The sequence below is a fragment of the Watersipora subatra genome, chromosome 2, assembly GCF_963576615.1.
Source record: "Watersipora subatra chromosome 2, tzWatSuba1.1, whole genome shotgun sequence".
Classification (NCBI taxonomy): Eukaryota; Metazoa; Bryozoa; class Gymnolaemata; order Cheilostomatida; family Watersiporidae; genus Watersipora; species Watersipora subatra.
Window position 1 is genome coordinate 1,362,933 of NC_088709.1, and position 24,792 is coordinate 1,387,724.

General features: G+C 35.6%; 1 protein-coding gene across 1 annotated transcript; it reads left to right on the forward strand.

The window, feature by feature from the left end:
• The first annotated feature begins 1,179 nt into the window (after positions 1-1,179).
• LOC137387553 (uncharacterized) lies at positions 1,180-22,821 on the forward strand. The gene is made up of 11 exons (XM_068074009.1): positions 1,180-1,305; positions 2,404-2,535; positions 5,373-5,549; positions 6,071-6,238; positions 7,003-7,201; positions 11,830-11,992; positions 12,988-13,147; positions 14,882-15,011; positions 20,810-20,967; positions 22,309-22,672; positions 22,733-22,821. The coding sequence occupies exons 2-11, from the start codon at positions 2,404-2,406 to the stop codon at positions 22,819-22,821; spliced, it is 1,740 nt and encodes a 579-aa protein (XP_067930110.1). The 5' UTR covers positions 1,180-1,305.
• Positions 22,822-24,792: the final 1,971 nt, after the last annotated feature.

The following is a 24,792-nucleotide window of genomic DNA, read 5'->3' on the forward strand; positions in this document are numbered from 1 at the left end:
CCTCCTCTACTAGATATATCAACCTCCTCTACTAGATATATCAACCTCCTCTACTAGATATATCAACCTCCTCCGCTAGATATATCAACCTCCTCTACTAGATATATCAACCTCCTCTACTAGATATATCAACCTCCTCCGCTAGATATATCAACCTCCTCCGCTAGATAGATTTGTTAATTGCTCAAACGCTTTTCAAACCATGATTACGTTTATTTGAAAACATAAGAACATACTTTCCAGTGGTTTGGGAAGAACTACATGTATGATTATTCGGAAAACATAAGCAAAATGCACTTTGACACAATCACTGTGTAAGGGTAGCAATCCTTATCTTTACTTAGTAGGAAACGGCCATCAGCTGGTTGGCCTGACCAAGTAGGCCACTTTGTAAATGTCTCAAATGACATAGGTAAACAGGTAATGACATAGGTAAGCAGGTAGACTAACATTCACTGCCTGCTGTCAGTCAGCAGTAGTTTTTTAAGGCAATCAGTGGTTGTTATCAAGCTTGAGCGATTCATAGTGTTTGAGGATTCCCTAGAGTTTACTACAGAGATAAGCATTTATCTCCATTTCACACAAATTTATTTTTATTGTTGCTTCCTTCTATCCGATGAAACCCTACTCTGTTGTATCAAAACTGTTATTCAAAAAGGCAAGGGATATTTTAGGCTTCCCATATTTTTAGCAAATACAGTGTATATACCAATGCCATCATCAATGGAATTATCTAACAAACGCCTTTCCAAGTTTTTGAATAATCTGCATAACTTGTGTGTGTCCCATGAGACTGCCTATAAAATGAGAATATGCCTCACGTCACACAGCCTCTAACCTCTACAAGACCTCTAATCTCATCTGTCTGTTATATGAAATGCTCTGCTGCAGTTTTCACCAGGGATCTCATTTACCTTGTGTTAAACCTCTGGTAGAGTTGTACTAACATCTAGTACAGTTGTACTGAACCTCTAGTACAGTTGCACTGAACGTTTAGTACAGTTGCACTGAACGTTTAGTACAGTTGCACTGAACCTTTAGTACAGTTGTACTGAACCCCTAGTACTAATTATTAGTAGAGGAACAGCCTTGATCCTAATAAGACATTTGCTTATTCTCTAGAATGAGAGCTTCACCATAGTTCTTACAACAGAGGAACAAGCTATTCAGGGAGCGGGTTACAGCCCTCAGTGTTCATATGACCTGGTTAAAGCAGCCGTCAGGCAGAGTGCCTTCTACTATAATGTCAGCCTCCCTCACTATAGGGATTCCTACTTCCTTGGTATTGCCATTCTTCGCTACAAGGTAAGACAGTACCTTCGTATTTCTACTTGTTCTCTTCTTTCTTAAGTCTTTACTTTTCTACTAAATAAGGCTCTAGATATTTAGGAGTCATCTTAGAAACCACTAGATAATCTCTTCAACATTCATCTAATTATTGCTCCTAGCCTGTTGATCAAATTGAAAATGTTCCAGTTCGGAATCACTTGCAATTACTTATGTAAAGGTTGACTGGCAACAAAATTCACATTACAGTTATTTGGTATCAAAAGATTCACCACGTCTTACTCTGTTGTGTTGTAGGTGCAAAATATGTGGAAATGGGATTACAAGCTCTTAAAAGCTAAAAAATGAAAAGCCGCCGTAGATTGGAATCAGTTTATTTTTACGACGTAGTCATTACATTTGGTTATTGTTTTGTCACGTGATGTTCTTACGTGAATTGAAAGGCCAATAAAAAGCTCAATATAAAACTTATTGTAGCACTAGTTTATAACAAACACTTCGGGTTTTAGTGAAAACCCTGTATCAAATATAAATACTTGCTACTTTACAGTTTTGTTTCGGCTTGGTCTGATCGTCTAGTCGTAATCTGATCATGTGACCTATACTTCGTGACTAATTTCTGCAGCATTTTTCGACTATCACAGGTGACCAACAGGCTCGTCATGTTTATCAGACAATGATATGTAGTCCTTCGAGCTAAGGTTAAAAAGTTAAATGAATTTTTACGGTAGGTTATAGGATATCAGTGTTGAAATTGACAGCATTACAATGACGATAAAATAGACGCGTAAGAACAATAGACATGGTTTTATTGAATGTGTGAAGTATATTCGTGAAAATATTTCGACGAATGAGGTTGCTTGAAAGTGTAAACATTTCGTAAGCCATCTCGTACAACTACGTCCCAGTTGAGCCGTTTTGGAAAGAGAATCCAATCTACGGCGGTCTCGTGTGGCTGCTGTTCTACTGTTCGTTTTTTAGCTTTTAAAAGCTTGTAATCACATTTCTATATATTTTTCACCTACAACACAGCAAAGTAAGACATAGTGAATCTTTTGATATCAAATAACTGTAATGTGAATTTTGTTGCGAATCAACCTTTAAAAATTTTCTTAGATGATGCTGCAGTTGAAGACCTTTTACCCTGATGCCTTCCTCGTGCCCTGCTATGACACGGATCTCGCTTGGCATACGCACCAGCTTCACCCTCATCTCTACAAGCAAGACACAGTTGCATATCTTGGGAAGGTATTGCCTATTCCTTGGAGATGAATTTGTACAATTTGTTAGCAGATTTTGTTAGATAATAACATTGTTAGACGTTATATTGTATTTTTTATCATTTGCAGTTGTTTTTATATTTGACATGATCTGATTGCCAGAATGTTCCAAGATTAAACTAGATATAATTTGATTGCGATTAAAACTTTTCGATCGACTGACATTGCAATTCTGATATCTATAGTTGCAGACAGATTGACATGACAGAATAGATGCATAATGCTGCAACTTGAACACAATAGTTAGTATCAACTGTCGCAATGATAGCAACTAGACACCAGTACTTTTTCATAAAGTCTACTAAACATTTGTGCAAGCTCATATTTAAAATCACATCTGCTACAGTCTGGTGCAAACTCACTAGTTTGTCATGATGCTAGCAGTAGTCTGCTACAGTCTGGTGCAAACTCACTAGTTTGTCATGATGTTAGCAGTAGTCTGCTACAGTCTGGTGCAAACTCACTAGTTTGTCATGATGCTAGCAGTAGTCTGCTACAGTCTGGTGCGTACTCACTAGTTTGTCATGATGCTAGCAGGAGTCTGCTGCAGTCTGGTGCGTACTCACTAGTTTGCCATGATGCTAGCAGGAGTCTGCTGCAGTCTGGTACAAACTCACTAGTTTGCCATGATGCTAGCAGGAGTCTGCTGTATTCTGGTACATATTAGTTTGTCATGATGCTAGCAGGAGTCTGCTGTATTCTGGTACATATTAGTTTGTCATGATGCTAGCAGGAGTCTGCTGTATTCTGGTACATATTAGTTTGTCATGATGCTAGCAGGAGTCTGCTGTATTCTGGTACATATTAGTTTGTCATGATGTTAACAGTAGTCTGCTATATTCCGGTACATACTAGTTTGTCATGATGTTAACAGTAGTCTGCTGTATTCTGGTCAAACCTTCAAGCTTTTTGCTTCACCTTTAACAACGTTTGTTGAGTGAGTCAAAACATAAAACATGATTCCTACTGAAATTGCTATATATTTTCATTTCCTTTGCTTTGGTATCTTCTCTTAAGTGGGGATGATTTAAGGCTTAATTATGTGCAATTTAAGAAAGATGCACAATGCTGGGTTGCATATGTTTATTTGAGTAATATACATCCTGTTATAAGTTATCAATTTGTATAACATTGGTCAAAATGTGTTATTACATTTACAATGAGTGAGTTATTCATAAAGCTATTCATGAAGGAAGTTGATGTGGTATTGCAAATAAATTAAAGTGACTCAAGCTATGATCTCTACATCAGTTTGGAGATGTTAGCTTTTGAAAGCAGGAGTTGTCATCTTTCAGCTCTTTCTGATATCATTCACAGCCAATGCTGTCATTTTTTTCTGGTGCAAATAGTTTGCTCTGTTCCGCATAGTAAATGCTACAGCGGTCCAGTAATGGCAGAAAAAACATTAATTTCTATCAAGCTCACTTCGGGGATTCTAAAGCTTATTTAGTGTGGCAATCATCTTTGCATCACCTTTTGCAAAAACTAACAAGTAATCAGAGAATATCAAGGGCTGGTTACAACAAGTGTTGCTGAGTGACGCAAATTTCGACATTTTTATGTTTTAAACTGCAATCACAAAACATCCACGTCCTTGTTTTATTGTCGTTCTGTATAATTATCATCTCATTATCTGTGTGTAAGTTTTCATAACTTATCAAGTTAAATTTGCTCATATGGAGTCTTCAATTCGTTTATACAAAAAGTGCTGATAAAATTTTACATAAATATAACCTTTACTATAAAGAGTACAGACCGTTTGTTGACGTATTATTTGCTACTAGGTAATATAACACTTACTAGTAGTTAATATAATACTCACTAGTAGTTAATGTAATACTTACTAGTAGTTAATATAACACTTACTAGTAGTTAATATAATACTTACTAGTAGTTAATATAATATTTACTAGTAGTTAATATAATATTTACTAGTAGTTAATATAATACTTACTAGTAGTTAATATAATATTCATTAGTAGTTAATATAATAATTACTAGTAGTTAATATAATGATTCTTAGTAGTTAATATAATGTTTACTAGTAGTTAATATAATACTTAATAGTAGTTAATATAATACTTACTAGTCATTAATATAATACTTGCTAGTCGTTAATATAACACTTACTAGTAGTTAATATAATACTTACTAGCAGTTAATATAAAACTTACTAGTAGGTAATATAATACTTACTAGTAGTTAATACAACACTTACTAGTAATTAATATAACACTTACTAGTAGTTAATATAATACTTATTAGTAGGAAATATAATATTTACTAGTAGTTAATATAACACTTACTAGTAGTTAATATAATACTTACTAGTAGTTATTATAACATTTACTAGTAGTTAATATAATACTTATTAGTAGTTAATATAATATTTACTAGTAGTTAATGTAATATTTACTAGTAGTTAATATAATACTTATTAGTAGGTAATATAATGCTTACTAGTGGTTAATATGATACTTACTAGTCGTTAATCTAACACTTACTAGTAGTTAATATAATACTTACTAGTAGTTAATGTAATACTTACTAGTAGTTAATATAACACTTACCAGTAGTTAATATAATACTTACTAGTAGTTAATATAATACTTACTAGTAGTTAATGTAATACTTACTAGTAGTTAATATAACACTTACTAGTAGTTAATATAATACTTACTAGTAGTTAATATAATGTTTACTAGTAGTTAATATAATACTTAATAGTAGTTAATATAAGACTTACTAGTCGTTAATATAATACTTAGATACTACTCATTGAAGCTGTCATTTGAATCATTGTAGATGTTCAACCACGATGATAACATGACAGACAGAAGCGCCGATTCGTATTTTTCACAATCCGAGGCAGCTACAAAGAAAATGTGGCAAGATACTTACGAAGTGCCGATGACGTTCAATGGTGCTATGTACAGGGGCGTTTCTCCAGTTGGCAAGCTGAAAGAGTTGACAATTGAGCAGGTGTGAATATAGTTATATATTTCTGTTTAATTAGGCACATAATTAAGGCACACAATTAAGGTACATAATATGGTTCAAGATCTGCAGCATCACGTAGCTGTTTTTCAGGAGTGTTCTGGGGTAGTATTATGATGCAGTGTTCTACAATAGTGTTACATAGTATCATTATGATGCAATGTTTCAGAGAGTGTTATACACTTGTGTTATGACGCAGTGTTATATAGTAGTGTTACACAGTGGTATTATAGAGTAGCATTATACTGTATTGTTATAATGTAATGTTTTAGATTAGCATTACACAAGTGTTGAAGAGTAGCTGTTATACAGTAGTGTTATGGCGCAGTATTATATAGTAGCGTTATACAGCTGTGGTGTTGTAGAGTAGTATTGTAGAGTAGTGTTACGTAATAGTGTTATCATGCAGTGTTTCAGAGTAGTGTTTTGCATCAGATATTGCATAATTTCTTGCAGCATTTACGTATATTTTGTGAATCATGTGTCTCAGTCCTTTGTTATTGTAGAACCAGATGGCAGCAGACCAACACTTTCAACTAAAACTCACAGATATTGAAGCTGATAACAAACACTCAGAGAAGATGAAGATGGTGCTTAGTTTAGGCAGAATGACTCTGGTTCAGAAGAAGGATAAGAGAGGACGGGGAAACACTTTTACATTCGGACAGTATCAGGTCTGTTAATGTATATATATAATTGGTTATCGTGTATACAGTGTATATACAACTGGTTATAGTGTATGCAGTGTATATATAACTGGTTATAGTGTATACAGTGTATATATAACTGGTTATAGTGTATCCAGTGTATATACAACTGGTTATAGTGTATATATAACTGGTTATAGTGTAGGCCTATGCAGTGTATATATAACTGGTTATAGTGTATACAGTGTATATATAACTGGTTATAGTGTATATATAACTGGTTATAGTGTATACAGTGTATATATAACTGGTTATAGTGTATACAGTGTATATATAACTGGTTATAGTGTATTCAGCGTATATATAACTCGTTATAATGTATACAGTGTATATGTAACTGGGTATAGTGTATATAGTGTATATATAACTGGTTATAGTGTATATATAACTGGTTATAGTGTATACAGTGTATATATAACTGTTTATAGTGTATACAGTGCATATATAACTGGGTATAGTGTATACAGTGTATATATCACTGGGTATAGTGTATACAGTGTATGCATCTCATTATTAACTTGTCTACAAAGTATTACGGAATATCTGCAGTTTCGAGAATAGTAGAGTAGTAATATTGCAGAGTATTTGAGGATAGCTTTACAAAGTATTGCAAATATAGGTATACAGGATGGTTTTGAGTATTGACCCCTAATCTGGGATAGAATATAAATTGCGTTTTGGATTGTATATACATGTATTTGTTGTGCAGAGTTATGTTTTTCACACTGCAGAGCAAAATCAGTCTGTTTGATGACTATGGCAAGACGTTAACTTTGAGTTTTACTCAGAAGGAAGAAGGCTGTTGCATGTCGTCAGATGACATTGGTCACATATCGATCGACTTTAAGGACTACCTGGTGAGGAATCGATCAACTAAACAAAATATCCTTATTTCAAAAGCTTTACGAGACAGCAGCATCACGGTTAAAGGTCAGTTTTCAAATTTGTTCTCTGACTTTAAACCTCGACACGGGAATTTAAACTTTATCAAATGTGAAGTGTCAGCACATCATAGTTTGGTCTTCTTGATGACAAAATGTAAAAGATGTGTTCAATGATTTGGTACTTGTTTACTGTACAGCTATTTGAAGTTACAGTTTATCAGCGTGTTAAATGAATGGAAAAACAGCAAACTCGGCTTATACACACTGTATACCCGTTACTAAAAACGACCTTTGAAGTTTAGGGTGCAGCCTATATATCATAAGAATTATACACGAGAATTTATGGTACATATAGTATCTATATATTAATATAATACATAATAAATAATTTCATAGTATATATAACTTCATCCGCGATATATATTATACTAGGTGAGTGCCGGCGTTGATCAGGTAATAAAAAGCTTTTGTACAGAAAATTTGCTTTTATTCAACATTTATATGCAACATTTTCCATTTTAATTTTTAAAAGGTGTTTGTTTATTTTTTTGTGTATTTTTGAGTATCGCCAATGCATAATTCAAATATTTAAAGTCTCGTAAAGCTTAAACAGATTGTTAAAAACTATTTCTTATGCTACACACTCGCTCAAGATTCAAAACAGCTTATAAACAGTGACAGGTAATGTAGTGGTTAAGTTTCTTAACGTAATGAATTTGAGTAACTTAAGCTAGTAACTTAAGCTAGTCTAAATCTGTATATATATATATTTCTCAAAGTTTGTCTTTCGGTATGTCCAGCTATAGCTATTATTAGAATAGTTGTAGCTAGACAATGCTGACCCAACGTAATGGCGTACATACCGTCATTAGAAGCCTAGCATATGGCAAGCTTACGGAAATTTTCATTGGCAATGTGTCAGGCTACTTGGCAATGGCCTGCCACTTGCTGGAGAGCTGCTTGCCAGCAGGTGGCAGGCAACTCCTCAATACTTCTCATTGTTTATATGTTGGTTTTTAATGCCATTTTTCATTGACAATTTGCCAGGCTAATAGCAAGTGGTAGGCATCTATCATCACTTCTCATTGTTTATAAGCTGATTTTTAATACTTGGGCAATGCCGGAAGGCACAGCTAGTCTGTTGTCATCTGTTTGGATATCTGTCTGTTTTACTATAGTTATTAAAATCTTTGAATTAAAGGCTCTCATTCTCTTGGATTTGAACTCACGACTATTACAACCACAGGTTTGAAATCCACTTGTCTAAATACCAGACTACGATGGATTTACGGTTCAACACTTTTACTATATACTGTATACACCCTTTTCTCAATTTCACATGCTAATTATTAGTTAGACGTATTAATTAGACGTATTAATTAGACGTATCAATTAGACGTATTAATTTAGTCTCTATAAACTCTATGAAACTTGATACTTGTCCGTCCGTGCCGTGCTAGGTCTAATTTGTTTTCCGCAAAACGATATCGAAAATAATTTCTCTTGGAATTTTGAATTTGGCGATTATATCTCAGTTCAGGATCATCCATCATGGTAAAAACAGGTTCGCAAAGAAGATAAGTGATAGCATTTTAGTTAAAAGTTTACTAAAATGCATGATAAAACTTCCTTCAAGTATGTATTTAGTAAGCTAAATTCATATAAGTTAGATTCAGTGTTTATGTTACACGTCTGTTTTGAAGGTAAGAACTCTGCACATAGTACATTGTAATGTTAACTTTACAAAATGCACTTGAGTTATTGTAGATAACTATAGCTACTAAGGTTAACATATTGTTTTGTTACTATTTTTAATGATGATGATTTTGATGATTTTTACCAAACAGTGATTGCATTAGATAATTACTATAGGTTTCTATACCACTCTATACGTCTATACAATATTTTTGCCTTATGATGCCAACACTGAAATAGATTAAAATCATGTAAACGTATGCCAAAAAAATTTTTGTTGTAATCGTAGCAAAACAGACTATATTTAGCCATTACTCGCTAATTATTTTACATTTAAACACTTACAGCTTTATTTTTCCTCTTAATTTATTTCAACAAAATACATGTACTTATTTCATGATATGAAATTTAAAAGTTGCATTTCTTTGAAAACCTTTACAGTTGTTTTCTGTTTTCTCTTACTTCATTTGAACTTAGAATAGTAAATGTTGTAAATGTTAAATAAAAATAAATTTTTTGTTCAAAGACTTTTTTATTACTTAAGCAATGCCGGGCATTCATCTAGTATATATATATATATATAATAAAGTGTTTGTCATTCATAGTTTTTATATATATATTTTGTTTTTTATATTTGGCTAGCATGTTTGAGCTGGCTGACACCTTCTTTTGTCATTTCCATTCCACCTAGGAGGTATAGAAATGATGCATTGCCATTTTTTAAGGATGGTGGGTTCCCAGTAGGTGTATCAACCAATAGATGGTGGGTTCCCCAGTAGGTATATCAACCAATAGATGGTGGGTTCCCCAGTAGGTATATCAACCAATAGATGGTGGGTTCTCCAGTAGGTATATCAACCAATAGATGGTGGGTTTCCCAGTAGGTATATCAACCAATAGATGGTGGGTTCCCCAGTAGGTATATCAACCAATAGATGGTGGGTTTCCCAGTAGGTATATCAACCAATAGATGGTGGGTTCCCCAGTAGGTATATCAACCAATAGATGGTGGGTTCCCCAGTAGGTATATCAACCAATAGATGGTGGGTTCCCCAGTAGGTATATCAACCAATAGATGGTGGTTTCTCCAGTAGGTATATCAACCAATAGATGGTGGGTTCCCCAGTAGGTATATCAACCAATAGATGGTGGGTTCCCCAGTAGGTATATCAACCAATAGATGGTGGGTTCCCCAGTAGGTATATCAACCAATAGATGGTGGGTTCCCCAGTAGGTATATCAACCAATAGATGGTGGGTTCCCCAGTAGGTATATCAACCAATAGATGGTGGGTTCCCCAGTAGGTCAACCAATGGGTAATATCTAAATAATTTGATTGTACACGAAGTTCATTACATGAAAATGAAACTGTGAATCTTCTAAAACTTCATATCATAAAAAACTTGGTTTGTGCAGTTAGAATAATTTTAAAGAGAAAATAAGGCAACAGTAAAGGTTTTAAATGTGAAATAGTTAGCAAGTAACGGCTAGATAAAGTCTGTTCTATTAAAATAATTACATTGAAAAATGATTTGCTATTGATGCAGCTAATACGAGCTGAGAAAACAAAATAAAAATCATAAATATGTTGATTTATTAACAACAGTAAGTACATAGAAATGTGTGTGTAAAAGGGTTACTGTTGCAGCAAAAAGTATCCTTCAAAATTTTTGAATAGAATAGTAATGGTACCTCTTGATATTCGTACGAACATAAAGATGAGATGACGGATACAACACTGAAGCGCTGAGTGTAAACAATGTACTTTGTCTGACCAAGCGGAAAGAGAATGTAGACGGCATTACTACTTGAGAATTCCTCTTGAGGCAACACGCGACTGGCCATGTAAAAAGTTTTTAGTTTTTATCGTTATTAGTGATTGACCTTAGCATTTGGTGAATTGGAAATTTGAACGAATAGAAGTCGAACCGGAAATTGAAAGTGTGTAAATTGAAACGGCGCATTTGAAAATGACAAATAGAAAATGAGTGATGAATATATGTTTCAAAAAATTTCAAAAAATCAAACGCAAAAGGTATTATTAATGAATGCTAAAAGATCTATGCTTAGCTCGTAACCTGCACTAGCTATAAGGATGCTCGTAACCTGCACTAGCTATAAGGAAGCTTGTAACCTGCACTAGCTATAAGGATGCTCGTATTCTGCACTAGCTATAAGGATGCTCTAGACCTGCACTAGCTATAAGGATGCTCGTAACCTGCACTAGCTATAAGGATGCTCATAATTTGCAGTAGCTATAAGGATGCTCGTAACCTGCACTAGCTATAAGGATGCTCGTAACCTGCACTAGCTATAAGGATGCTCGTAACCTGCACTAGCTATAAGGAAGCTCGTAACCTGCACTAGCTATAAGGATGCTCGTAACCGGCACTAGCTATAAGGATGTTCGTAACCTGCACTAGCTATAAGGATGCTCGTAACCTGCACTAGCTATAAGGATGCTCGTAACCTGCACTAGCTCTAAGGATAGAAATCAAAAAGAATCAAATTATAGACTAGAAGTTAAAAATTCCAGTGGAATTTTTCACCCTGCTAACATTAGGCAGGCCTTCTTGTTAACTTTATACGAGATTGAAGACAGTATAATATTAAGTATATAATGCTTTTGTTACGAGTATGTCAATTGCTCTGAGCGTCACATGCATGTTATATCATTTGAGTGTTACGCGTATGTTATGCTATCTGAGTTATACATGTATGTCACATCATCTGAGTGTTATATGTGTGTCAAATCAATCTGAGTATCATATGTATGTCACACCATTTGAGTGTTACATGGATGTCACACCATTTGAGTGTTACACGGATTGTCACAGCATCTGAGTGTTACATGTCTGTGTTACACTATTCTGAGTAGCGTATGTGTGCCACACCATCTGACTCGTCTTCTGTTTTCTCTTTCCATTTTAGAGGGAATTATCTGGTTTCTTTTTACTGTTGTTTCTATTTGATATTAAGGTGAAGTGTCTGAAGCTAGAAATGGCAGCATTAGACTGACACTGAAAGCTGGAGCATTTTCAAATGTTGTGATGCCTGAAACAGTGGAAGAGATGTGGGGTCCTGTACCTTTGCGAAGGCTGCCTCCTGGTGTAGTCAACCACTGCACTGTAGCCAATCACGCGTGAGTGTGCATAATCTTTACTGCACTGTAGCCAATCATGTGTGAGTGTGCATAATCTTTATTCATGGTTTTATAGTAAGAGGAAAGGTTTTACATGATAATCTATTCACAGTTTAGTTTTCTCCCAAAGGAATAACTTATCACAAGGACAATCCTGTTGTCTACAGCTATTCTTGGCTGAGAGAAATTGTTGGGTAGTGAACCTTTATAGGTAATAATGCAATTATCCAATCAGTTGTGAAGTCCTAACCATATCTGTAGTAAACTTACTTGTAATAGCCATACCTGTAGTAATCATACCTGTAGTAACCATACCTGTAGTAAACATACCTTTAGTAACCATACTTGTAGTAGCCATACCTGTAGTAGCCATACCTGTAGTAGCCATACCTGTAGTAGCCATACCTGTAGTAGCCATACCTGTAATAGCCATACCTGTAGTAACCATATCTGTAGTAACCATACCTGTAGTAACCATACCTGTAGTAACCATACTTGTAGTAACCATACTTGTTGTAACTATGCCTGTAGTAAATATAGAAGTCATACTTTATGCACCAATTATAAACATGCCTGCAAAAAACTCGGTTAGTCTTTAATGTTAATATACATTATTGGACCATAGCTAAGCACAACAGCTGCTTTCTTTAACTTGGGTTCCTCCTATGTCATGTATTCATTTCATTTCATATTAAATGATTGAGTTGGTTGCATACTATAACTGCGTATTGGTTTAGTAATGCAAGGAAGTAAATCAGTGTCATTTTGTTAAAAGAGATAATAACTATCATTGCTAACTCACTGTTAAGTTTACAGGCTAGGAATTTTCAGTTTTATGATCTTAAGCTATTCATAGCCTTGTTGTAGTTTCCACATATAAGAGCTAACCATTACAGAGCCATCAGAATTGTTTGACAAAAACACTGGGCGAGTTTAGAAGCAGATTGAACTCATTTGCTTTATAGTAGCCATCATGGTTTATGTTTTTAAAACAGGCTAAGTGTGCACGGCACTGGAGCTGATCTCTTTACAGCTAGAGTTATCCACAGTCAGCCTCTTCTCATGTCCTGTGTGCAGATCTATTTCAGAGATCGTATGGTGGCTATCTCGCACCTTGTGGGAACTGAGCAGCTTCCTGAGGATGACAACATGATAGTTAGTGCTAGTTCTACTATTCCCTGAAATATTCGAAATGTCATTCTTCAGCTTGTGCTCCGTTCTACGAGTATGCGCTAAATTTGGCAATTTGGAGTTATCATCTCCTGCATGCTATGATTAGCCACTTATTGGCCCAAAAATAACTCTCCAGTAGTAAGAATAGCTCTTAGCTAGCACCAGATGATCCCTGTCTAAAATTGCACACTTCTTCATCTGTGTTGCTTTGACCAATCATACAGCATTACCATAGACATCAATACATAGACCTCAATCCATCGACCTCAATTCATAGATCTCCATCAACTGTTTGTTGTTTCCTGGAAGGAGGTTTACATCTGGGACTTTTAACAATCAATGCCAATATTTGATCACTAGAGTCTCCATCAGAGTTGTATTGGCTGCCCATCTAACTGAAACGTGTACATTATATTGTTTAGAATTAAATAGTGGCTGTCTTCTTGGAACAGTACAAAATGGCTGTTTCATCAAATGCAGTATTTAAAGCACATAAATTACATAATTTTTTATCATATATTTCAATACATCAGAGTCTTGGCCTTCGAATGAGCTTATATTCAATACACAAAGAATAATAGAACTAGGAAAAACAGGGTGTTAAGAGTACGTCCTGCATTGCACTACATATTGCACATTCGTGAGATCACGCAATGCTTGAAATTAATTAGTCTCAGTCATGCCCCTTAACATCACGATAAAAAGAAAGGGCTAATGCATAATATTATCGGGAAAACATAGTTTGGTGTTTGGAATCTGAGTTATTTATCATAGAAATAATCTGTTCATGGAGAACTAATGAAACTGATTCCTTTGTCATCTTCATTGGTTCTCTGGAGTTGTCCTACGTTCGCCTGCCACTAGCGTCATTATCGTAGTTGATAAATATAAGCGGTAAGCAATAAAGTAACCGGTAAGAGCACACAACACCGAATATGAAAATTGTGACGTCACAATTTTCGATCCTATACCATTAAGATTTCTGCGGTAAAGTTCTGGGGAATTCCTATAAACACCAACCGATGTCTGTCTCACCATGTCAAACAATGGCTTATTTGAAAGCCAAGATATAAGTCCAATCAATTGTATCAAATGCAGTATTTAAAGTCAAATCAATTGTATCAAATGCAGTGTTCAAGGTCGAATAAATTTCATCTGTTTGATCTGCAAAGAAGGGTACCAATTTTGTATAGTACTAGCTGAATACCCAGCGTGGCAGGGAATAAAATTTGAGAAATGAATAAATATGAGTAATTAGTTAAAGTAATGAATTTGAGTAACTGAAAATAGTAAAGCTGATAACTTACTATAATAAGAGCCATGTCCTTCGTCTGAAGCCAGTTTGCGTTATGTTATGCGTAATGATCTCTCACGCGATCATGAACTTGAGGTGTGCTAGTATGTTCTAAAACTGCGCATAAATATGTACACTATTATTTTATAGTGTGGTAAAGACATTGTAGTGTTGTGGAATAGCTCGCTGGTCCGCGGATTGCCGGTTCCGAGTTCAAATCCAGTGCAAAGCGGATTTTGCGTTTTTAAAACTTTATCACCATAATTGAACACATGAACTACAGACGACACAGACAAATGCTGTGATTTGTATATACAGATTATTTGCCTTTCTCAATGAAATACACACTAAAAAGTAGTACTCTAGCAACAATATATCACTTTTTTCTGTATTCATCATAAACGCTACTGTCGTATGTATAGATAAAGAGCCCACAAACCGTTGTGACGTTACGAAGACGCGAGGGGGAGCGGGCGATGCTGGTTAAGACTTCACAAGGAGACAAGGCTATTATTTTTGGACACTGGGCCAACATGGTAAAAGGGGTACCAGGTTAGTGTCGTTTTCATGTTTCATATTAACATTATTGTTAATTAATTGCAGTTGAGCGACATCACATTTAGGTCAAGTGTTGAGGAAATACACCATGCTGGAGCATTACAGTGGTTTTTTTCAGCCAGGGAAACTTTGTAGGAACATTTGCAGCACCTTACTAAAGTGCGTTTCTGTTGTTTAGGGATTAATTTCTTGGAGGTTTATCGAGTTTTAGTGAGTTTATATTAGAGCTAACCCAACTATGCCATTTCCATATCTGCCAGATTCGTTTTGCCTTTCAGGTGTACTATCTTGATCAGCTTTTTATGGTTTCATCAGCGGGATTTGAGTTTTACTTTCATAAAACTCTGACTTGAACACTGCGCTTCCTTTTGGTAACTTGACTAGCATACACGCATCATTTTCTGGTAGGCATTGATATTCAAACTAAGCACCTGCTTGCCAGTTATTTCATCTCTTACTAGTTTCTGCTTCTGACAAACTGACAGCATTTACCAACCCTCATGAAAGAGTCGGCTGCATGAATATATATATATATTACATTTATACTTCAGCATATGAGTCTAGTTCGTTCTCGGGCTGAGCTTATATGTCAATTCTCACCTAGTTTTGTAGACTCGTATCTCAAAGCAAGAGTTTACTCGAAATTTCCCTCATATCTCAAATTTTGTGTATGTTGGGACACTTGTATATCGAGGTATTGTGATTATGAATAGCTAGCTGATTGAGATGGTTGAGTCACATTTGGAGCTACCTTATCTAATTCGTGCAAACCTCCCTTCAAGATAGCAAAGCTTCTATCGCCTCGGCTTTTGCTCTATTGCTAGGATGCTGTCACTGTTGGTAATTAATGCTTCTGTATCTATAATCTCATTCATTATAACATTTTCAATCACTGGCTACTCACATCATGGTAGCTTAGAATAAACTTAGTCATGCTTCAGTCTACTTTAAGTCTTTCTCGGAGTCGTGCTTTAGTCTACTCGATGTCTCTCTCTGAATCATGCTTTAGTCTATTCAAGGTCTTTTTCTGAGTCATGCTTTAGTCTACTCTAGGTCTCTCTTTGAGCAATGCATCAGTCTGCTCTAGGCTTTTTTTTGAGTCATGCTTTAGTCTAGTTTAGGTCTCTCTAAGGCATACTTCAGTCTACTCTGGGTTTGTCTTTGAGTCATGATTTAGTCTACTTTAGGTCACTCTCTAAGTCATACTTCAGTCTACTCTGGGTTTGTCTCTGAGTCACGCTTTGGTCTACTCGAGGTTTCTTGGATATTCTAGGAATACTATTTATAGAAAGCACTGCTGCTCTTCTATTCATGTTTATTGACAATCATGTCATACAATATACATACTTGTCAGTTGGAAATAGATTTGTTTTTTTTTTTTAAAACTAGTCACCTGGGTTCCTTCAATAGAAACATCTTGCTACGGCAGCTCAAGGTTGGTTAACTTTATATCACCATATTTCTGTGAGAATAGAGAATAGAGAAAGCATAATATTATTATGTTTTATTAGTTATCTTGAGGTGTTGACTGATGTTCTAAAAAAAGAATCAAGGAGATTGACCCACTAGAAGCTGAGATATAGACAGCCAAACACAGGTCTACCTAATAAAGAATCAGAGGAAAACCCTTCGAAAATCCCGAAAACTGTGACGTATAAAATCGACTTAATGGTCATGTGCCGGAGTTGCGCACCCTTACCGCCGTTATGTATAATGATTGTTTTGGCTACGAGATGTGAAACGCTTCTCGCGATAGTAAATAATTTACATACTAGCTCTGGTTTCTCAGGAAAATCGTCCAAACATTGTGTGGCAAAGGCATTTGCCCACAACCCCTCGACATGATTTTTTAAAGCAGAAGAGCAGATTTTGACTATTGTGCTTCAAATTTTAACTCGATCTCCACGCATATGCTCCGAAGATCATCTGTTCAACGAACGGCGCGTGTATAGTCTATATGCGATATCCGCGAGTTGCAGTTTGTTTAGAATAAGAAATATGAATGGGACTTTTTGTTCCTTCATCATTTTTCTACTGTGTATCTACTGCAGCATTCTTCTACTGTGTATCTACTGCAGCAATCAGTTGATTTTCATGATTATCGTCACTATTAGCAGACTGGAAGTTCACTACAGCCATAATCTTAAAAAGACTAACTTGACCGTGCTGCTCTTGCTATAAGAAAAGAAAACGATAACTTTTGCTTTGATTTTTCTATTGATCTATTATCTTATCTATGATTATTTTTTATGATTTATATAATATTCATAATGCATATTATACAAAATAATAATATAACTGTGTATAGAATAAATGATGTAACTAATATAATTTGTAGAAAATTCCAAATGATAACCGAGATTGATGATTGATTTAATTGATTCTATTTATTAGCTATAGTTAAAAAATCTGAACAACGCTAAAGATGAGTCTGAATAGGGAAGCTAAGTAGGAGAACAACAAAACTGAGCTGAACTAGCAAGATAGCGAAATGTTGCGAAATAATAGATGCGTGTAATTTTTTATGCTAAAACTAATCTACACGTCAGAGGGACTGGTTCGGAATTCTAGGAGCGATGATTGTTAGGCCCAATTTGATTGCTCTATACTTCCAGGGATTAAACCAATTAAAACGCCGTGATTGTTATAGGAGAGCGCATTAGTTGGCTTAATTGACCAATGGCGCACAAGTCGATTTCATACGTCATATATTGATGATTACCAAAACACTTTTGTTTTTTGGTAGACCTGTGTTTGGCTGGCTATATCTCAGCTTCTGGTTGGTCAATCTCCTTGATTCTTTTTTTAGAACATCAGTCAACACCTCAAGATGAATAATAAAGCATAATAATATTATGCTTTCTCTATTCTTTAATCATATAATACTTCGGTGATTGTCTGTGATAACAATGTTCACACTATCCCAAACCCATCCGCATTCCATTACATTTATTATGCAATTCAGTCACGGAAATGATGAAATATCAGTCCCGCAGTGACTGTCATCAAATAAAATATACAGTAGATCAATCCACAACGGGCAATCATCATCGCCAAAACAGTGCGCATTGCATATGGTCATTGACCATCTGCTGTCACAGATGGTCAGTGAACGTATCCGCGTTGCCTCGATGATGCCATCGATTAAAGTGCACATAGTCAACCAATCATCACTTAGAGGACATTGCCGACATATGACGATATACTGTGAACCCAGCCTCAAGTCTGTAAATATTGACTCTCCAAAAAGATTTTAGTATGTAGATTAAAGAAACAAGTAATGTGTCAGATTACATACGCACTAAGGCAATGAAATGGTTGATAACTTGTCTTCTGACCTTATACTACATTCACTAAGGTAACTGACCTACCTAGTCCTTTTTGGTCAATACTTAAGGCTAGCTTAGTACTACCCTTAAAGGTTGACTTGCAACAAAATTCACATTACAGTCATTTGATATCGAAAATACACAATGTCTTACTCTGTTGTGTTGTAGGTGCAAAATAAGTGGAAATGTGATTACAAGCTCTTAAAAGCTAAAAGACGAACAGTTAATGGCAGCCACACAAGACCGCCGTCGTCCACACGAGACCGCCGTCGTTTGGATTCTCTTTCCAAAACGGCTCAGATGGGACGTAGTTGTGGTAGATGGTTTCTGTTTACACTTTCATGCAACCTTATTCGTCGAAATATTTTCACAAATTTTCTTCACGCATTCAATAAAACCATGTCTATTGTTCTTGCACCTCTGTTTTATCGTCATTGTAATGCTGTCACTTGTAGCAGTGATGTCTTATAATTTACCATAAAAATTTGTTTAATTTTTTAACCATAACTCGAAGGAGTACATATCATTGTCTGATAATCATGACGAGCCTGTTGGTCACCTGTGATAATCGAAAAGTGCTGCAAAAATTATTTGCGAAGTATTTGGTCACATGATGAGATTACAACTTGCCGATTAGACCATACTGAAACAAAACTGTAAAGTAGCGAGCATCTATATTTGATACGGAGTCTTCGGTAAAACCCGAAGTGTTTGTCATAAACTAGTACTACGATAAGTTTTATATTAAGCTTTTTATTGGCCTTTCAATTCACGTGATAACATCATGTGACAAGACAATAACCAAACTGTAATGACAACATCAGAGAAATAAACAGATTCCAATCTACGGCGGCTTTTTGTTTTTGAGCTTTTAAAAGCTTGTAATCACATTTCCACATATTTGGGACCTACAACACAACTGAGTAAGACATGGTGAATCTTTTGATACAAATTAACTGTGATGTGAATTTTGTTGCAAGTCAGCCTTTATATTTTGACCTGCTGAGCAAAGACGGCTGACTTCCTCCCGTGAAACCCACACTTCTTCACTCCGGTAGGATGCTGTGGAAGCTCTATTTGTCTCCATCGTTCGGGATACAGTTTTTTTCTTGAATAATAAGTACAGACAACATTCAGAATTAACTGTCGATCTCATGTATTCCATGAACACTTCTCCTTAGTACACTGTGAATCTTATGGTTAGTTTGAAGAGTTACTTGTGTTACTTATCAACTTGCTCATAGGCACAGAAAGACATATTTTTAATATTATTGATCTTAACATTACCTTTTATTAGCGTTAATACATGAGTACTTTTGCTACGAATAGCCGGACAAGTGGGCATAAGACTCTGCGTTACTTAAAAGTTTCATCAAACTTCTCATCGGTGCAAGAGGTACGCAAAATATGATTAAAGGTTGACTTGCAACAAAATTTGCATTACAGTTATTTGATATTAAAAGGTTTACCATGTCTTACTCTGATGTGTTGTATGTGCAAAATATGTGGAAATGTGATTACAAGCTTTTGAAAGCTCCAAACGAACAGTTAATCGCAGTCATCACAAAAACGCCATAGGTTGGAATCCCTATTCAAAACAACTCAAATGGGACATAGTTAAACACGATGGGCTTCTGTTCACACTTTTATGCAACCTCATTCGTCGGACTATTTTCACAAATATACTTCACGCATTCAATAAAACCATGCCCATTGTCCTTACACGTCTATTTCATTATCATTGTAATGCTGTGACTTTGAGCACTGATATCTCAAAACCTACCGTAAAAATTAGTTTAATTTTTTAATCTTAGCTCGAAGGAGTGCATATCATCCTCTGATAAACATGAAGAGCTTGCTTGTTGGTCACCTGTGATTGTCGAAAATTGCAGCAGAATTTGTTTGCGTCATTTGGCAGAAATTATGTGGGTCACATGATCAGATTAGGGCTAGATGATTAGACCAAGCTGAACTAAAACTGTAAAGTAGCGAGCATCTATATTTGATATGGCTTTCCGGTAAAACTCCATGTGTTTGTCATAAACTAGTGCTAAGAGACATTTTATATCGAGCCTTTTATTTGTCTTTCAATTTACGTGATAACGTCACGTGTAAAAACAGTACCCACGTCAAGTTGAGTACATCTTCGAAATAAAAGGATTCCAACCTACAGCAATGTTATGATGGCTGCGATTGACCCTTTTTTTTGTTTTTAAGAGCGTACAATCACATTTCCACATGTTTTGCACCTACAACACAGTGGAGTAAGACATTGTGAATCTTTTGATACCAAATAGCTGTAATGTGAATTTTGTTGCAAGTCATCCTTTAATATAGTGAGTGATAGGTTTTCAAAATATTTGCTTTAGCTTGCCTTTACCCACAAAATATTTAATGTAAAATGTAAGGCAGTCAGCGAACAAACTTGTTCCTACGGCCACTTCCAATTATGACTTTTTTCAGGGACTTGGTACAGACGATGTGTTCGGGGAAATCCTGGAAACCTGAAAGTTAGAATTAGCAACAGAGATAATAAGGGTGTATGGAGAAACCAGCCCTCCCACAATATCTTTGGCAATTCCTTGACTGTAGGCGACATGAAAGTTGACTTAACAGGAAAAGTAAGATCAAATGACATTTTGGCTTGTTCGCTCTTGCTTGTCAAGTTTCTGATCTAAATTTTACAAATAAAGTTAAAACAGTAATGGTTATTATGTTTTTTACGGTTTGTTTAAAAAATATACGACGAATTCTTAGAGACTCTTACAGTTTAGGTATATTCAATACAATACATACTCTGACAGTTTAGGTATATTCAATACAATACATATTCTTACAGTTTAGGTATATTCAATACAATACATACTCTTACAGTTCCGGTATATTCAATACAATACATACTCTTACAGTTTAGGTATATTCAATACAATACATACTCTTACAGTTTAGGTATATTCAATACAATACATACTCTTCCAGTTTAGGTATATTCAATACAATACAGAGTCTTACAGTTTAGGTATATTCAATACAATACATACTCTTACAGTTTAGGTATATTCAATACAATACATACTCTTCCAGTTTAGGTATATTCAATACAATACAGACTCTTACAGTTTAGGTATATTCAATACAATACATACTCTTACAGTTTAGGTATATTCAATACAATACATACTCTTACAGTTTAGGTATATTCAATGCAATACATACTCTTTCAGTTTAGTAATATTCAATACAATACAGACTCTTACAGTTTAGGTATATTCAATACAATACATACTCTTCCAGTTTAGGTATATTCAATACAATACAGACTCTTACAGTTTAGGTATATTCAATACAATACATACTCTTACAGTTTAGGTATATTCAATACAATACATACTCTTACAGTTTAGTTATATTCAATACAATACAGACTCTTACAGTTTAGGTATATTCAATACAATACATACTCTTACAGTTTAGTTATATTCAACACAATACATACTCTTACAGTTTAGTTATATTCAATACAATACATACTCTTACAGTTTAGGTATATTCAATACAATACAGACTCTTACAGTTTAGGTATATTCAATACAGTACAGACTCTTACAGTTTAGGTATATTCAATACAATACATACTCTTCCAGTTAGGTTATATTCAATACAATACAGACTCTTACAGTTTAGGTATATTCAATACAGTACAGACTCTTACAGTTTAGGTATATTCAATGCAATACATACTCTTCCAGTTTAGTTATATCCAATACAATACTTATTCTTACGGCTTATATGTATACACTGTATAGCAGACTCCTACATATCAAGCCTATTATCGTCTACATATCGTCTATATCAAGCCTATAATGTTATTAGAGTTGAAGCAAGTAATTCTAAGGGTTTCTGTAAGTTATACCTGAAACTAATGCAACAAATCCAGTATTGCTCATATGAATATATTTTAGGTGGAAATCGGTCATGCAGCAGACGTCGGGGAGAAGCTGTGTATCGCATTCAGTATCGCCGTACTTACCTGCCTTTGTCAGCCACCTCCCCCTGGTCTGGCTCCTCCAGTCAATGCTAACCAACTCGGTGTTCAGCCACCTCCTCCGCGATACCGCCACATCTTTCGTGGAACTAGGGCCGTCGCATACAATGATGGAGCCAGTTTGGCTTTTGTTGCCGCAGCTGGCTGGATGATGGCTTCTCCTTCAAACTACTATCTTCACCACCATTATATACACTCGGGTCTACACGCTGCTGGATGCGCCGGTGCATGCGCTGGAGACGGTAGGGATGGTGGAGGCGGTTGCGGAGGTTGTGGTGGCTGTCGAGGTGGATGTGGCGCTGGAGGCGGCTTTGTAGGTGGATTCGGCTTTGTAGGTGGAGGTGGCGATGGAGGTGGGTTAGGCGGTAGAGGTGGATGTGATGGCGGAGGTGGAGGTGGAGGTGGATGTGGTGGAGGTGGATGTGGTTGAGGTGGATGTGGTGGCGGAGGTTGACGCTAAGGATATTTTAGTTACACTGTTATATGGTTTATGATTGGCTTGTAATATTCACTCCTTTATCACTTTTTCATTGGCCTGTTCACCATAGCATTGTTTTATCACAATTATGTTCTTTCAATTGCGCATTTATTTTTATATTTGGTGATTTGAAGTCTTGTATTCAAATATTTGTAGTCTCAAATAACTGTGCTATCCTTGCATCATATTTTTATAGATTTAATAATTTTATATAATTTTGATGTCAGGCCTTAAATGAATCTGTAATATAACATATACTTGTATTTGATATACATGCACTTTACTTATCCAACTTAATTACAGTATACATGCTTCTGGGCAGCTTTGTATATGCCCTTCATCTGAACTATGACAGCAGCGCGAGCTTCCCAATCTTGCTGTGCTTGTGGCTACTTTTAGCTCTAGTTGTGTACTAATCTAAAACGTCACTCATTCTGGTTTCTCTTTTGCGGAGGATGAGATGAAGTCACATTTGATTCCCTATTCAACGATTTGCCAAACTGTTAATTGGTAGGAGTTGTCTTATCTTCATATTATGAGTCGTGTGTGATGTTTTACCAGGTTGCTGTATATCAAATAAAAGGCTGATTTAACAAAGGTAATCCTCCGCGTAAAGCTCTTAGTTTAATCTAAGCGGGGAAGGGGAGCACTCACCCTTACTGTTATGAAGAAAGAATTACACTTATTTATTAATTTGAGCTAGACGGTGTTATTGAGGGACAGGAGTTTAGCCAGTGTGCTTTGAAATGCATCAGATAAACTCTCTATACTATGAGTGCATGGGATAAAGCTCGCTATGTTAATGGTACTACTCGACATATAAATTGAATTTGAGGACATTTGCTGACTCTAATCAACCAGTACACTATTAAGAGTGTAGAGAGACTCGCTTACGTACTACTTCTAGAAATCTGGTCCCTCTGTTGTCCATAGTTATAGAATAGCAACATGTGGCATAATTAATAAACAGAATAAGAAGTCGTCGCATACTGAACGGGACTGCCTAGCTGTTCTTCATGTTATGACCAGATCTGCTATGTCAAGGTTGAATTGTGCATCAAGCATCAAGCATTGGGTAACAATGCTCTAATTATGATAAGTCCTTACATGCTTTCTATGTTATAAAATAAGAATGGAAATAGAAATGGTATACAGTATGCTAGTAGGAAGTGAGGGGGCTAATAGTTATCAAGAGGACAACTTTATGCATGTGGGAGGCCTACAAGAGATTATTACAATACGTGGATTAGCCTTGTTTAGTCTAACAATAAGCAAACTGAGAGCACCTGTATACATAAATAATGATATTAGTTAGGAGTTGTGTACTCGCTAAACATAGAAACCGAATGAGCTCACCTTTGCAGGGTGTACTGAGCATTTGAGACAAGAACATAAAACACATAAAAGGACTAAATTTTACATACAAAAAAGTACATGTCAACAGGGTACATGAGGATGCATAAGCGTGTGCATAGGATATACATGTATGCTGTGAAAAGGTATATGGAACACATAGACGGAGTGAATAGAATGCATAGACAGGGTACATAAAATGTGAACTAGATAGTTGTTGTATATAAGCGAAGTACAGAGAACGCATAGAACACAGGCTGCATGAGTGTTACACTCAGAATGTATGATATAAAAAGAACGAATGCAGTGCGCATTAAGCCTTGAGATATACTGACTCTGGATGCGTGGAACACATTGAAATGGTACATGAAACTATATCACTTAGTCGCTACGATTGATCGATAGAGTACAACAGGAACCATAAACTGAATACACTTGCTGATGGTAATCAAGGAATGTCAGGGAAGGTACACTTAGCCAATCCTACATATGAGCAAATCCACAGATTAACTATGTTAGATTATGCGATATTTAGCATGAACTACTATATATAATCTGTTATAAGTTACA